Here is a 17,062-nt window from a genome sequence, read left to right on the forward strand (position 1 = left end):
CATCCGCCCTGGATTCCCTGTGTTTCCAGTTCCTATCTGTACCAGTGTATATCGTCTGGTCTAGCCGGATTTGTAAGGTAGAATTGGGATCATGATAGTAGGGGGGAGGAAGCATTTAGGAACCAGAGGAAAGTTTTATGTTTAATTGTTGCTACACTGCACCCTGACTTGTTTTCTCCCTGTGAGCCTTCTGTAAAGGGATGTCCAGTTGCTGACAGATGGACTTTGGGTCCCTACTCCGCATTCCTCCTCATTAACAATGATGTGATTTTTTGTTCTGATGATGCATGAGACCTGATCCCTTCGACACCTTCCAGGATTGGTGCACTGGAATGAGGTCTACTCTCTCTCCCTTTCCTGTGGAGACATAAACAATACCCATCCCTTGAGTGGATTAGTACTCCAGTCCCCCATTGCCATCTGTTAAACCCCCCTGCCCCCTCACTAAAAGGCTTACGGGTGTGTGTGTCTTTCAGCACAGATGCTATCTGCATATTTAAAAAAATTATTTTTGATGCATCATGATGCATATGCATCATTGTGGTTGGTCTAGTTGTTGTCATAGTATCTGATCCTCAGCCCAGGAATTGTGTGATAGATGCATTTTCCCCTATGCGCTTTCTGCTGTTTGAACTTACCTCAGTGGACTCATGTTGTATTTGTTCTTCTGTGTGTGGCTGACTTTACTCAGTCTCCTATCTTCTAACTCTTTTTTTTAAAAATTATTTTATTGGGGGCTCGTACAATTCTCATCACAATCCATACATCCATCCATTGTGTCAAGCACATATGTACATTTGTTGCCCTCATCATTCTCAAAACATTTGCCTCCCACTCTAGCCCGTAATATCAGTTGCTCATTATCCCCTTCCCTCCCTCCTCCCCCTCCCTCATGAACCCTTCATAGATCATAAATTATTATAGTTTTGTCATAAGTTTTACCCTGTCCGATGTTTCCCTCCACCCTCTTCTCTGCTGTCCATCCCCCAGGGAGGAGGCAATACTTAGATTCTTGTGATTGGTTCCCCCTTTCTACCCCACATTCCCTTCACCCTCCAGGCATCACCCTTCTCACCACTGATCCTGAAGGAGTCATCTATACTGGATTCCCTATGTTTCCAGTTGCTATCTGTACCAATGTACATTCTCCGGTCCAGCCAGATTTGTAAGGTAGAATTGGGATCATGGGGAGGAAGCATTAAAGAACTAGAGGAAAGTTATATGTTTCATCCTTGCTACCCTGCACCCTGATTGGCTCGTCTCCTCCCCACAACCCCTCAGTAAGGGGGTGTTCAGTTGCCCACCGATGGGCTTTGAGTCTCCACTCTGCACTCACCCACCTTTACAATGATACGATTTTTTGTTCTTGGATGCTTGATACCTGATCCCTACGACAGCTCGTGGTCACGCATGCTGGTGTGCCTCTTCCTTGTGGGCTTTGTTGCTTCTGAGCCAGTTGGCCGCTTATCTTCAAGCCTTTAAGGCCCCAGACGCTATATCTTTTGATAGCTGGGCACCATCAGCTTTCTTCACCACCTTTGCTTATGCATGTTTCTCTTCAGTGATCTTATCAGGAAGGTGGGCACCCACTGATCTGATTTTTAGTTCTTTGATGTCTGATAACTGGTCCCTTCTGCACCTCGTGGTCAGTCAGGCTGGTGTGCCTCTTCCATGTGGGCTTTGATGCTTCTCAGCTGGATGGCCGCTTGTTTATCTTCAAGCCTTTAAGACCTCAGACGCTATATCTTTTGATAGCTGGGCACCCTTAGCTCTCTTCACCACATTTGCTTATGCACACGTTTGTCTTGAGTGGTTGTGTCAGTAAAGCGGGCACCCACGGATATGATTTTCAGTTCTTTGATGTCTGATAATTGATCCCTTCTATACCTCGTGGTCAGACAGGCTGGTGTGCATCAGCTTTCTTCACTGCCTTTGCTTATGTTCACATTTTTCTTCAGCAATCGTGTCGGGAAGGTGTGCATCCTGGAATGCCAATTTAATAGAACAATGTGTTCTTGCAATGAGTAAGTGCTTGAGTGGAGGCCCAGTGTCCATCTATAAATATATGCACGTAGATCTGTTTCCCCACACTCTTATATAAATATATTTACATATGTACATGAGACGAGGTGCTTCATCACTATTTTTAAGGGATGCGTAATCTCCATAGTGTGAATATACCAGAGATTTAAAAAAATCCATTCGTCTATTGATAGAAATTTAGGCTATTTCCAATTCTTTGCAATTGTGAATTGCGCTGCGATGAAAATTGGAGCGCAGATGTCTGGTTGTGGTCTGTTTCTTATTTCTTCTGTGTATGTGTCCAGTAGTGAAATTGCTGAGTCATAAGGTAAATCAATTTCCATCTGTTTTAGCTATCACCAAATCGCTTTCCACAGCAGTTGCACATATCTACATGACCACAGGCAGTGAATGAGAGTTCCTATCTCAACATACCTCCTCCGACATTTATTGGTTTCTGTTTTTTTTTTGAATTGAGCTATGTTGTGCATGATTTGCATTTCCCAGATGGCTAATGATCGGGAACATTTTCTCATATGATTATTGGCTATTTGGGTTTCCTTCTTTGTGAATCTTCTGTTCAAGTCTTTTGCCGACCTCCTCAGTGGGCTATTCATTTTTTTCTTGTTGTAAGTGTGCAGGATTTTGTAGATTTATGTCATTACTAAATATCTTTCCCAGTCTGTGGGTTCTCTTATTACTCTCTTGATGAAGTGTATCAATATATACAAGTGTTTTATCTTTAATATGTCCCACTTGTCTATTTTATCTTCCTCTGGGTGTGTATCCTTCCTTATTTCTGATAGCCCATGTCTTCCCTGTGCTAAGGTTCTTAGCTTTAGCCCAATTTTCTCATTGATGAGCCTGATAGTTTGGGGTTTTACCCCAAGGTCTGTGATTCACCTTGAATTTGTTCTTGTGTATGCAGTGAGGTACTGGTCTGGTGTCATTCTTCTGCATGTTGATAGCCATTTTTTTCTAGCATCATTTGTTAAAAAGGCATCTGCTTCCCATTTGATATATTTTGGGCCCTTATCAAAGGTCAGTTGTGTGTATGCTGCTGTTTTTATTTCTGGATTTTCTGTTGTTATTCATTGGCCTGAGTGTCCAGTTCGTTATACCAGAACCATGCTGTGTTGACAACTGTGATTGCATATAATAAGTTTTAAAGTCAGGTCATGCAAGCCCTCCCACATTATTCCACATTATTCTTGTTTTTGAGTGCTTTGCCAATTCTGGGCTTTTCCCCTCTCCAGATGAAGTTGGTAGTCAGTTTTCCCTCTTCTTTGAAAAGAGATGTTGGTATTTGTATCGGGATTGCATTGAACTTACATCAGTGGTTATCAACCTGTGGGTTGTGACCCCTTTGAGGGTTGAACGATCCTTTCACAGGGGTTGCCCAACTCATGAAAGTAGCAAAATTACAGTTATGAAGTAGAAACAAAATAATCTTATGGGGAAATAGAGGAAAGAACTAGGAGACAAAGGCATTTATCGAGGTCTAAATAAAGGCAATGTACATATGTAAAATATTTATATATGATGATGGGGAAATAATGCATATATTTGTAGGTTTTGTATTAAGGTAGCAGATGGACATTGGACCTTCACTCAAGTACTCCCCTCAATGGAAGAATATTTAGTTCTATTAAACTGGCATTCTGTTCTATTAAACTGGCATTATTGGGGGCTCTTACAGATATAATCAAGTGAGCTTGTACATCTGTTGCCATCATCATTTTCAAAACCAGATCTTCACTTTTATAAGGCTGATGACACGCCTATTGGAAAATCAGACAGTAAATAGTTAAACAAACCCAAGATCTACTTGCAACTTCCCATTAATAATTTGAAGGAAGACAGTAGTACACAGTGACTAGTGACCTATGAAGTATTTTTTTAAATTTCTTTCAGGAAATGATATTTAGTTGAAGCCTGAAAGGTGAAAAAGAAGTAGACAAGTTAATGTATAGGTGTAAAGAAATGCTTCAGATAAGGGTGGCATGAGGGAAGACCCTAAAGGTGAAGGCAATGAGTTTAGGAACTGAAAATAGGTCGTTGTACAGGATTGCAACTCAGCTATTAGGCTTAGAGATACAAATTTATTTTTGGACTCATTTTTAGTAATTTATTTTCAGACTTATTTTTGGACTCTTCTTTAATGATTTTTCCCCTAAATCATTGTATTTTAATCAAAAAGTAGACTGATTATATTTGTTAACTATTTTGTGGCAATAATTACTCCATGAATTTGATATTGTTGTGTATTATAGTTATTTTAAAAATTATTTTGGACTCTTTTAGTGGTATTGAGAGTTGGATGGGTAACCAAAATTAATTGAGATATTTAGATTGTTAACTAATACAATTGTATACCTCCCATTCATTTATTCATTTTTCAGATCTATATTGAATACCTAGGTGTTTCATATAAAATCATAGCTATATTTTGCAGCTCCTCTTAAATATTACTTTTCTCATTAATAAAAAATGATTTTTTTGGGAGAATATTATATACAGCAAATCATAAGCCACCAAGTCAACCATTGCTACATGTATAATTTATTGACATTGAGCATATTCTTTTTTTTATTGCTTCTTAATATAAAACTGTACATGAATGAAGATAGTCCATTGGAGATCCAAAACCTGTCCTCACACAAAGGTGGTTGACTTTGCCATATATTTTGTCGAATAATTGTTTTGAACATATTCTTCACTAAATAACAGCTTAATTTAGCCTCCAGTAATATGCCTTACCTCTTTGAATTGTTTTCTTTTTCTTTTTTTTAACAGTTTTATTGGCACATAATCCACATATCATACAATTCAATAGTTCAATCATATCAAGGAGAATTACCACAATCAATTTTAGAACATTTCCCCACCCCCACCCCCGTCCCATGGTTAAATTGCCTTTAAAATTATTGGTGTACTAACAATCAGTTCTGATGCTCCCTCCCGCCTCCAGCATTCACTGTTTACTCCCCGAATCTCCTGAGGGACCTGTCGCCCACCCCTCACCCCTACATCCCCTGTACACCCTTGCATTAGGTATTATCCACATTGAGTCTATTCTTTGAGTTGTGCAACTATTCTCACCTTTTTTTCTGGCTGGTCTTTCCTGTTAGATAGGTTCCCGTTTAATGTTTAGAATTCCTGTTGTCATCACCATGATCCCATATATGTAATTTGGGCTGGCCTTGTGACTTGACCGGTAAAATGTGCTACAAGTGATTTACAAGTTCTGGATCCTAGACTTTGCGAGGCCTGTTGGCTCCTGCTTTTATTAACTTGGAGTGCTTCAATTATTATATAATGAAGCCTAGGTTGTACTAGATAGCCAGAGTCCACATATGTAGAGAGGCCCGGTCAGTAATTCAGTAACTAGAACCAGTGTCTGATGTGTGTTAGTGATGGCATCTTAGACCGATGCTATAACCTTAGTTAAGCTGCCAGATGTTTGGGAGAGTTTGGAGTATTTTATTCAGAAATACTGACATGTGACCTTTTTCGTGGCTGACTGATAAAATAACGTTTGTGCTGTACCCTCTTGGCTCACAGGGAGACTTACCCTGATAAATAAAGATGGCTCATGAGTGACTCTAGGCAAGAGCCTTCTGTTGAAAACTCCCTTAGCTGTGTCCAGCCAAATCATAAACTTAAGAGCACTTTTAAATTCTTGCTTGTTAATGACACTAAGTGGAAATGAGACTACTTTTAAGTTCCCTTACGGAGAAGTTGACAGTAGATGAAGTAATAGAAGAGCTTATGGTTGGTTCTGTATCATCCAGTGCTGGCACAGTCTGATCTCTGTCATTGTCTACCTAAATGGGTGTGGTAAGGGAATGAAGGCGACAAAGCTATCTAAAATAATGTCTGATGTAAGTTCCTTTCCATTCTTAATCTTATTAATTGTATGTAGAGCCTATATTCTCTCCATTGTCACTCATGACGTAGGATAATTAAGAGTAAAGGTTAGGAATCCCAACTTTATTTGTCTTTTTATCACATCAGATGGAAACATCATTTAGGTTACCTGACAACAGTGTTGCCACGATTTCTTGGTCTACAAAAAATGTTCAACTCTCACCAATTTTCCAGAAGAGCAGGAGAGATGTTAAAAAGGATAGAGAAGAAACGGTAGGTGAGGGTAAAATAGCAAAGTACTTTTTCCTCTTTATCAGCAAGTAAGTTTCCTTTTGAGTGAGACCTGATAGGGAGAATATGGTATAGCCCAAGTGTTCCTGCATCACTTGGCTACAAAAGGGACACGTTTCAGTGTATCTGGGGGGAAAAGTCCAACTCCTCCCAAACTTAATCAACAACCAAATCAAATCAAAGCTCCCTGCCACTGACTTGATGTTAACTCACAGCAACCCTATAGGGTAGGGTAAAACTGCTCCTGTGTGTTTCCAAGACTGTAACTCTTTTTTGGAATAGAAAGCCCCATCTTCTCCCCTAACAGCAGCAGGACCTTCCAAAGAATCCCAATATTAACCTTCTCTGACCCAGTAGTTGGGTTTCTGGCATCTTAACCTTTTCCTGCTATACTTCTATTTAATACTAAATAAATACTAAATAACTTACAATGCGGCTGTACTATACTGGTTTTTGGCAGATAAAAGAATAAGAGATCAGCTTCAAAGTCAAAGAGCGCCATAAGGAAAAGCAAAACCAGACCTAGGTGGATGTAATGGAAACAGCAGAAAGTTGGGAATCCTATCGTTGACTCTTGATTCTGTCACTTCCTACGTGCCAATGGAGAGAATACTGACTCTACATACATTAACTGCATTACATTACATAAAATACATTAAATAAGATGAGGGATACAAAAGAACTCGTATCAGATGTTATTTTAGATTGTTCCTACTTCCATTCCCTTACCATATCCACTTTGTGGATTTAGGTATTAAGAGGAGGCTTAGCTTGTTTTTATTGTCTTAAAAATTATAGTACAGAGACTAGGATGAATAGAATATTTCCCATTATGTACTTAATGAATGAAGACTTTGCTCTCCTACTTGTTTCTAGATAAGCTTGAAATCTGACCTTTCTCTGAGTCAGAAAAGAACTAACGAGGCCAGGCTTCCAAGAACACAGGTTTGAAGACTGAGAAAATAAATGTATTTGCTATGTAACCTTGCAAAATTACTTAATCTCACTTATATTAATACCTAATTTCTAAAGTTGGAGATAGTATATAGATAATAGTATGGTAAATAGATAGTGTTGCGCTGTGGTCCATATGGTTGGCAGTTTGAAACCACCAGCCACTCCTCAGGAGAAAGGCTAGGCTTTCTACTCCTGTAAAAAGTTTACAGTCTCGGAAACTTATGGGGGTCTCTATGAGTCAGTATTCACTCAATGCCTATGAGAGAGATACACAAATCACCTAGCACAGAATGTTTTTTTGGGGGGTTGTTGTTGATTTTTTAATCGTTTTATTAGGGGCTCATACAACTCTTATCACAGTCCATACATACATCAATTGTGTAAAGCACATTTGTACATTTATTGACCTCATCATTCTCAAAACACTTGCTCTCCACTTAAGCCCCTGGCACCAGGTCCTCTAACTCTCCCTCCCTGCTCCCCACTCCCTCATGAACCCTTGATAATTTATAAATTATTATTTTGTCATATCTTGCCCTGTCCGACGTCTCCCTTCACCCACTTTTCTGTTGTCCGTCCCCCAAGGAGGAGGTCTCATGTAGATCCTTGTAATCCGTTCCCCCTTTCCAACCCACTCTCCCTCCACCCTCCCAGCAGCGCCACTCACACCACTGGTCCTGAAGGGATCATCAGCCCTGGATTCCCTGTGTTTCCAGTTCCTATATGTAGCAGTGTACATCCTCTGGTCTAGCCAGACCTGCAAGGTAGAATTCGGATCATGATAGTGGGGGGCGGAGGAAGCATTTAGGAACTAGAGGAAAGTTGTATTTTTCACTGTTGCTACACCGCACCCTGTTTAAAATGGTACTCGTTTGGGTAATTTTTCTACTTGTCTCTTTAGGCTTGTGTAACTATGATTGGATGATGATTAGAATGGTTGGGCAATACAAATGGATCGACACATGTCTGGTCGTGACTATTGGCTTTTGGATGGAACTTTGAACTTCTCTTCCAAGTAGCTTCTCATTCTCTCGCAGGCAAACTTCCTGACAGCATGGCAATCTAGGGTGGTATTCTGAGAAGAGGAGCCCCAGAGCTCACGTAACATGTTTCCGCTTATTTGGGCCCTTGGTCATATCTCATGAGCCTAGGCAGATATTAGGGGCAACCTCTGAGTCACTGTGGGCGGGGATTTAGATGCATCTTGGTGACAGGAGGAGCAGTTGTGGGCATTTATAAATCACCACAGGATTGAGACTTATTTGATCAGCTTCCTAGGCTAATTTGGCCCAGAAAAAAGAAGATTATTTTTTCCCACCTTTCTGTATCATCGACACCTTTTTTTTTTTTTTTTGGTATTGCAATAGTTGAATAAAGAATGGGCGTTAATTTAGTGAGGACTAACAATTGGAATGAAGTATAGTTCCAGAGGGTTGGGAATAAGCAGAAAGCAGATATCTCTACTAAGGAAGGCTTATTTTGGAATAGCGAGCCTTGGTGAATGCCACTTCACTTCTACCTCCTTGCATTATTAAAAGTAGTAAAACAGAAGCTGGATAATCAAGCAATAAAGTAGAAGATGGGGTTTTGAACAAAGATTCCCTCATTGAATGACTGATCTTATTTGGTTTGTTTTGGTATCAAAAGTCTGATTCCATAACTTGGAAAGAACATTGTTCTTTTAAAGTCGAGGCAGAGGTGGAGGTGGTATTAGAGAGGGGAAGAGCTGCTGGGTTTTGGAGGAGTTACTCTGCATAGAATTTTTAATTTTAGTTGATGTATAAGTTCAGATTTATTTTCTGGAGGCCCTAAAAGTTGAGATTTACTCTTGTTGTGGAGAGCAGGTCTATTTAGTACAGTATCGGGAGGTGCCGTTGTATCTTGAAGATCAAGTTTTTATGAGTTTTTTTTTTAAGGTAAGGTTAAAAGTAGCAAAGAAATTGAAGTAAGAAATAAATGTGTACTGCTGTTCCACCATGTATAGATTAACTGGTCACAGTGCACTTTGCCTAATTAAAATAACTGCTGCTTTTCCCATAGTATATGGTTGGTTTTTTTTTTAGAGATCAGAACTCCTTTATTTTTATTAAAAGATCATTTTTGGAGGGGGGGATTCTTAAAACTCTTGTCATAGTCCATACATTGCTTGCATCAGGTGAATTTGTACATATGTTGCCTTCATTTTTCTAGACTTTTACTTTCTATTGAGCCCTTGGTATCAGCTCCTCTTCCCCCCTCACCCCTATCCTCATAACCCCTTGTTAGATTGTACATTGTTATTATTTTCATCTCTCACACTGACCGCTGTCTCCCTTCCCCTATGTTTTCTGTTGTTCTTCCCCCAGGAGAGCGGTGTATGGTTATGTGTTGATCATTGTGATTGGTTCCCCCTTTCTCCCTTCCTCTCCCCCTCTTTCCCCTACCCTTCTGGTATCACTGTTCCCACTCCTGTTCCTGGATTCTGTGTGTCGTGAGCTCCCGTCTCTTATCTATACCTGTGTACATGCTCCTGACTAGTCTGAATTGAGAAGCAGCACTGGAGCCATGGTAGCCGGGGGGTGAGGAAGCCTCAAGGAACCAGAAGAATATAATGGGTTTCATTGATGCTTTACTGTACCCTGGCTGACTCATCCCTTCCCTGTGGTCCCTCTGTGGGGGGATTGTTCCATTGTCTGTAGATGGGCTTTGGATCTTGCTCCAACCGCCCTTGTTCTCAACTGTTTTTGTTTGTTTGTTATGAGTCTGCTGATGCCTATTACCTGATCCCTATAACTCCTCATGATCCCACTGGTGGTGTGCTGCTTCCATGTGGACTTATTGCTTTTCTGCTGAATGGCGGCTTGTGTAACTTCAAGCTTTTAAGACCCCAGACGCTATATCTTTTAATAGCCGGACACTATCCGCCTCCTTCACCACATTTGCTTATGCACCCGTTTTGTCTTCAGGGATTATGTTGGGAGGCTGAACATCTCAGACTGTTGATTTGTTAGAACAAAGTGTTCTTGTATTGAGGGAGGGTATGAGCAGAGGCCCGAAATTCATCCCCACCTCAGTGTATTGCCGTATAAATATATGTACATAGGCCATATGTACATAGTACCTCTATTTTTGTGGATTAATGTGTTCACATATGTACACCACGATGTTTATACCTCTGTCCATTGCTTTGCTTCCTAGGTCCTTCCTCTGTTTCCTTTTATTTTCCTCCTGCCCCACCATCACCTTCCACTTATTTCCGCCTCTTGGTACCTCCTCTTAGCTAGTTTGCTGTTGCTCTGACCCCCCCGCCCCCCTCCCTATCTCCTCCTTGTTATTGACTCTAATACCCTAGTTGTTCCCCTGTCTATGGCATTGCCTGCTCACCGCCCCCTTCCCCCAGGTCTCTCCGGGACTGGTCACTCCCCAGGTCTCCCCAGGACTGTTGGTCCTGCTGCTTTCTCTTTGGGCATGTTTCCCATACCTGTCTTACACAGGTAGGCACACGGACTGTGACATAGCCCAAGCTGATAAAAAAAAGATTGAAAAGAGAAAAGGAGGAGAAAAAAGAAGGAAAAGAAAAGGGAGGAAAACAAAAAAAGAGAAGAAATGTACAAAAATCCTGGGTTTGTTCGCTGGCCTTCATGTCTGTCCAGGAGCTGCCCCTCTGGCCTGGAGTCCCTTTTGAGGGGCTCCTCAGGGGCTTCATAGCTTTGCTTAGCTCCAACTGCTGATCTGGTATGTTCCCTTCTTGGTTTGCCCCACTGTGGGGGTTTCAGACTGCACTGCCTCCCCACCACGTGTCCCCAGAAATGCCCTCTGCGCAGTCTGCTCCAATAAGGGGACAACGTGACGCAATCTGTTGTTGGCTGTCCAGTCCCTCTGTGTTCCATTAGCTGCCCGCAGGGACGTCATCCTCTGGGCCTGGTGTGCCAGTGTGGGGTCCATTCGGCCCTCTCTTTCTCTTCTTCCTTCTTCATCTGCTTCTGTGTGAGTGTTGCATGCTGGCCCCTCTCCCCAACCTGTAGGTTTAGTATGGTTCTCTGTCATACCTATTTCTAGAGAGGGGATCAGTTTGGCTTTGGTTGGGGCCAGCCCTGTTGCTGTCTCTTTTCATGCATTCTTCCATGTGGTCACGTGTCCTCATGGTTTGGTGCACCATGGTAGTGTCTGCCTGCCCACTCCCAATTCTGTGGAGACAAGACCAGTACTCTACTTCTGGGTGGGTTAGTGCCCTGCTCCCTCCGTCATCATTTCATTTTCGTACCCCCCCTTTCACCCTCTCCCTCCCTCCTTTCTCCCTTTTTGTGTTGGACCAACATATACCTCCTTGGGCTTGGTCTAAACTCCTCCAGGCTCCCTGTTTCTCATCCCAAATGTTGTGATATAGGTGGCTTCTCTTCTATACCTACCGTGCTGATTACACTTACCTCAGGGGACTCATGCTGTACTTTTCCTTTTGTGATTGGCTGACTTTGCTTAGCATAATTTCCTCCAACTCTTCCATGAAAAGATGTGTCTCATGTGCTCATCAGTGCTTTTTAGTGATGCATAGTATGCCATTGTAGGTATGTGCCAGAGTTTACTGATCCTGGTCAAGTGATCCTTTGAGCATTATATAGTGTCCGTCCTTATCTCTTTTTATGGTGTGAACCTTGAGATCAGTTTTGTCTGAGATTAAGATTGCGACTCGTGGTGCTGTTTTTAGTTGCCCTTTGCCTGGTATATCTTCTACCAGCCTTTTGTTCTTGGTTTATTCTTGTCTGCGCTTCCTGCAGGCAACAGATTGATGGGTTATGTTTTCCAAGCCAATTGGAAAACCTTTTTATTTTAGTGTAGGAGTTAAGGCCGTTGACATTTAGAGTTATTATCACAATCTGTGGATTCATTGCTGTCATCTTGTGCCTTTTGTTTTGCGTATTTTCCTATCACCCTTCTTATCACTGTGCTGTGTCTTTGTCGGGACTTCTTTATTGCCATCTTTTCTCTCTGAAGCCATGTTAAATCTTGGTGATTGTTATTGGTTTGTTGACTTCTGTTTGGAGTTGGGCTATATGATGTTCTTCTGTTTGTGCTTGGTGGATGTTGGTCTTCTGGTCATAGTGAGTTGGCAAGGGTCTTCCGCAGGATTGGGTGTCTTGCAGTGTATTCTTTAAGTTTTTCCTTGTCCTGGAAGACCCTTATCTCTCCTTCTATCTTAATAGATAATTTGGCAGGGCAAAAGATTCTTGGGGAGAGGTTTCTTCTTTGAGCTTTTGGAAGATGCTACTGCACTCCTCCCTTTCCTGGTTTCTGTTGGAAGGTCTGAGCCTGTTCTTACCTGAGCATTGCATGTGCCTGCCTTCTTTTCTCTTGCTGCTCTTCGCAGTTTCCTTTTCCTCGAAGTTGGATTGTTTATCTATTAGATGCCTTGGTGAGGTCTTCTGGGGGTTTAGTCTAATTGGTGTCCTCTCTGCTTCTCTGATTCTCATTCATTAAGGCGGGACGTTTCCTTCCAGAAATTCCCTTGTTAGTTTAGTGTCGACTTCTTTGCTGTGTCTTGCTCCGGTAGGCCAATCATTCCGATGTCGTTCCTCTTCGTAGCATCCGTCATTGATCTCAGGTTTTCTTTTGGCTCTTTTATTATCTTGTTTGATTGTCTTTCTCGTTTGCTGAGGTCTGCCTGATTGTCTTTGAGATCATTGATACAGTTCTCAGCCCCCTCTAGTCTGTTCATGAGGTCTGTGATCTTGTGTGCAGCTTCTGCTACTGTATCTGCCAGCTCCTGTATTTCCCTTTGGTGGGTGGACTTCATCCCCTCTGTCATTGCATCCTTAGTCTGTGTAGCTTCCCTCATCTCCTGTATTACTCTAAGCAGCCTTCTGAATATGTCTTTTTGTGGAAGATCTACATCAGATTCCTCTATGAATGTTGTTAGCTCTGCAGTTGTGGTTTGTCTTTCTTGTTTTTTGGTTGGAAGTGTGGTATGCTGTTGTTTACGTGATGATTTTGATGAGCTGGGCGCCAAGTTTCTGGGAGAACAAGAGGCCCTGCGTTCTTTCTCTGTGTGATTGGCTGGCAATCACAGTGTTTTCAAGAGGATTTTCAAGAGCTGTGTTTTCAAGAGCTGCCTGTGGGCCACTCTGGAGCTGGGTCAGGCTGCTGTGCAGGCAGGTGCCACGGTGACTCAGCGGTCAACAGAGATGAGAGGTTGTGAGCACTGATGGGGACCGCTGTGGGGTAAAGTGATATGGCTATAGGGGGCCAATGTGCAGGTGGTGGTCCCGTTGGGATCTAAAGTGGTGTGGCCTGCGTGAGCTGGGAAGCTTCCAGAACCTGGTCGCTGATCCCCTGAGTTCCAGAGCTAGGCTAGATTTTGGGGAAGGATGTCCTCTGGACCAGGGATACGCCCTTCACTGTTCCACTAGCTGTGTGGGCCGGGAAGGGACAAGGCAGTGATGATCCCTGAGCTGGGATAGACTCAGGCAGTGCCTATCCGAGCCCCAAGATGCTGGGTGCTCGTTGGCCGGGCCTGCAAGGACCTGTTTCATGACTCCGGCTCCCTGTGGCTCCAGCAGAGGTGGCGCGTGGGTGTGGCGGGCCTGCAAGGCCTCAGTCTGCGGCTCAGGCTGAGGTAGCATTTGGCATAGTGTACGGTGCTGGGAGGGGCAGGGGCTGCCGGAAGTCGCAGTGCTGAGGAAATGGTGGTCTGGAAGTGCGGGTACCAGTTCTTGCGGACAGGGAGAGGTTGGGGCAGCGATTAGCTGAGGTGCCCTGGAAGTGGCGGGGGCTGTGCCCCGTTGACATGGCAGATGCAACTGTCTGGTGGGTGGAAGTGACCCAGGTACTGGTGCTGGGTGCCCCCAGAAGCAGGTGATCAAATTTGCTGTGGGTTAGGCCCTGGGCCCTGGTTGGCTGCTGGGGAGGACCAGAACTTGCAGGCGGAATCGATACCTAGCCTTGTGGAGGGAGGGGATCCATGGGAGAAGGGCGCAGTTCCTCCATGTGGGAGCCCCGAGTGGACAGTTGCTTGGGGAGTTCTACATGGTAGCCTTCCAGCTCCTGGGGTGGCGACCAGGCCAGGGGATAGAGGGGGCCACTGGCGGGTGGCGACTGAGGTACACAGGTCACACAGCCTGTTGGAAATCCCTGGTATATGGACTCAGATCTCCATAACAAAGCAGATACGGGGTTGGGCCACCTCCCAGACAGGGAGGGCCCCTCGGGTCTTCTTGGATTTTTCCACTCACCTGCATACTTCCACTTGACCTTCCTGACACCAGACTCGTCGCCCCTCCCTGTGTGGGCTGCTTCCCTGGGCGCCATCTTGAAGCTCCTTTCCATATTATGTGTTTTGTTCTAACCAAAGCATGACTTTGAGACCTTTTGATTTTATAACAAAACCAGGTTCAAATGATCACTTGCCCACTCAGAATCCCTTCTCACTAATTGATCCTAAAGTGGACTAACCATTGTTTGGGCACGAGGACTGCCTATAACTCAAGCCACTATAAAGTTCTCTAGCAAGAAATCTGATGTGGGTTAATGTGGTCAATAATCACAAGCTGGCCACTTTGGTTGATGGCCTTTCTACTTCCAGTATTTAGGTTTATAGAAGACTCAGTGTGAGGAGAAAGGCTTTAGGCTTAAGTCCTTCACTAATTCAGATAGGTTTGTTAGGTTTTTGGTGTGAAGCAGAATTTGAACTACAAATAAATTTGCTTAAAACAGATGATTGATTTCCTGACTCTAGTATATTTATAAACTGGAGAATTGTGAAAAACCCATCAGTTGAATAGTTCGTTGGCATTTTTCTTTGGGTGTTTCAATTTTCTTCATTTAAAAAATAATTATCATATTAATAATTTATAGCTACAAGCATTCATTCTCCTCAACTCTGATTATTAGTAGTTTTGCATCTGAATTGCTTTGCCTTTGATTTAATGTTTCGTAACATCTGAGGGTTTACTCTGTGCTGACTTCATGTTCTCTCTTCTGTTTCAGAGTGGACTGCTGAGTTATGAAGTCTTTCAGACCCAGTGTGATAGCATCCTTCTGGCACTCGCTGCTTTATCTCCTTCTAGTTATTTGAATTGGACTTTTAATATCCTACCAGCTGCTCTTCAGACACACATGGTGCATTGCTGCCATTCCCCAGATTGCATCTTTGAAACACAGGCGCTTAGTAGCTTTCGGCAAACAAAGGGACAACCTCCAGGATCAGTTTACAAGGAGGAAGTCTTCTTGATTGCCCTCTAGCTTTTGTTGGATCTGGATTTGAATTCCACCATGGAGCCTCGCATGGAGTCTTACTTGGCACAGGTGTTGCAGAAGGATGTTGGAAAGCGACTGCAGGTTGGCCAAGAACTTATAGATTATTTCTCAGACAAACAGAAGTCGGCTGACCTTGAGCATGACCAGACTATGTTAGATAAACTTGTGGATGGACTGGCTTCCTCTTGGGTGAACTCTAGCAACTACAAGGTAAGCTGTGATTTAAAAGACACTCTTAGAGATGGTTTGGCTGCCTTGGTGGATTAAAATTGGGCCATGAAACAAAGTCCTTTGTGAGCAATCAGCCTGCCTTAGCTTTTCAGGAAGACAGAATTACAGGTTGTGACTTTTGGGCATTTTATTTTAGAGCAAGTGGAGTTTTCTTTGATTTTTGCTGGAGATTAGGAAAAAGAGAAGTCATTATCTGTTAACTCTGAGAAAATGCCAAGTGATAAAGAGAAGATATTGTGCTGAGAAGTTTACAAGCATTTGCAACCTTGAAGTTTCAAAGTGTGTTGTATCTTGCAGCAAGTGGTCATGAGGAAAGTGCCTGGATGAGTGGCCCTTCCTAAAGGACGAGTGGACGAGGGTCTTCACTGATTTCTGTAGAATAGGACTGATGACCTTTGGTCTCTGTTTTGAAGTTAATCCTCAAACCAAAACGTCAGGACTCTTCTGTCACCTGTCTAATGGTCTGAAGGATATTCTTCAGATTTTAGAGATCTTCACGTGGGGCGTGGGGGTCCTATGGCTCACCTGAGTTTTGAAAGGTGACCATTTTATCATTGAAAGACTGAACTCATGAATAAAAACTAGACTTGATTTAAAGTGCAAAAAGATGTCATTTTATTCCTCTGGCTCGAAACAGGTATATTCTTGTTAGTATGCCAAGACAGTGGTCCTTCTGGACCAAGATGAGATGGAAAGAAGAGTGGGAAGTCTGCCCGAATGCTGTTAGTGCTGTGGATGTGAAAGAGGTTTACAGAACCATTCACAGTTTCTCATTGATCCGTTCTTCTGAAATGGACTTGGACTTGGAAAACGTTGCTTACAGAATTACTTTGGTCTCATCTAAGAGAGAGCAGACTGTTGTTAGTAAGGACTCTAATTTTTACCGAAAACTTGATATAACATTTATTCTGCTTGTCTTCGAAAGCTGAGGTTAAATTTGTTACATTCGTGTAACATGTTTCTTATGTGCTAAGTATTGGTAGTTAGATGGTGGAACTGCTGCAGAGACGAGAATTGGTAGTCTAGTTTACAGGTTCTCAAACTTATTTGGCTTATTGCCTCCTTTTCAGTAAAACATTTACTCAGCACCCCTCTGGAAATTTAAGCTTTTGTACTGTAGCCCGTAGTCTGGGGTGCAGTGTAGGTAACTACTTTTGCAGCCCCATCCCAGATTGTCCCAGTGCTCCCCAGGGGCTGGTATTGTGCACTTTGGGACATTCTGTTCTAGTGGTTAAATTTCTGAGGGTTATGAAGTCACCTTCTCTGTTTGAATCACATCTCGATGATTTCCATATAGGAAACAATCTCGTTTTTGTTTTTTTTTTAAACATTTTATTAGGGGCTCATACAACTGTTATCGCAATCCATACACACATCAGTTATGTAAAGCGCATTTGTACATCATTCTCAAAACATTTTCTCTCCACTTAAACCCCCGGCATTAGGTCCTCATTTTCCCCCT

The 17,062-nt window shown here is 42.7% G+C and overlaps 1 protein-coding gene across 2 annotated transcripts in view; it reads left to right on the forward strand.

The window, feature by feature from the left end:
- The window catches only part of CLASP1 (cytoplasmic linker associated protein 1), a 354,339-nt gene that overhangs the window by 80,456 nt on the left and 256,821 nt on the right, over nt 1–17,062 (forward strand). For both annotated transcript variants that reach the window (XM_045287431.1, XM_045287432.1), the window contains one exon: nt 15,100–15,579. In XM_045287431.1, the coding sequence (XP_045143366.1) occupies nt 15,385–15,579 (195 nt within the window). In that variant the 5' untranslated portion in view covers nt 15,100–15,384. The remainder of the gene's footprint in view (nt 1–15,099; nt 15,580–17,062) is intronic.

This window comes from Echinops telfairi, unplaced genomic scaffold (genome assembly GCF_000313985.2).
Source record: "Echinops telfairi isolate 266 unplaced genomic scaffold, ASM31398v2 ScPeMD7_15;HRSCAF=58, whole genome shotgun sequence".
In the NCBI taxonomy this organism is placed as follows: domain Eukaryota; kingdom Metazoa; phylum Chordata; class Mammalia; order Afrosoricida; family Tenrecidae; genus Echinops; species Echinops telfairi.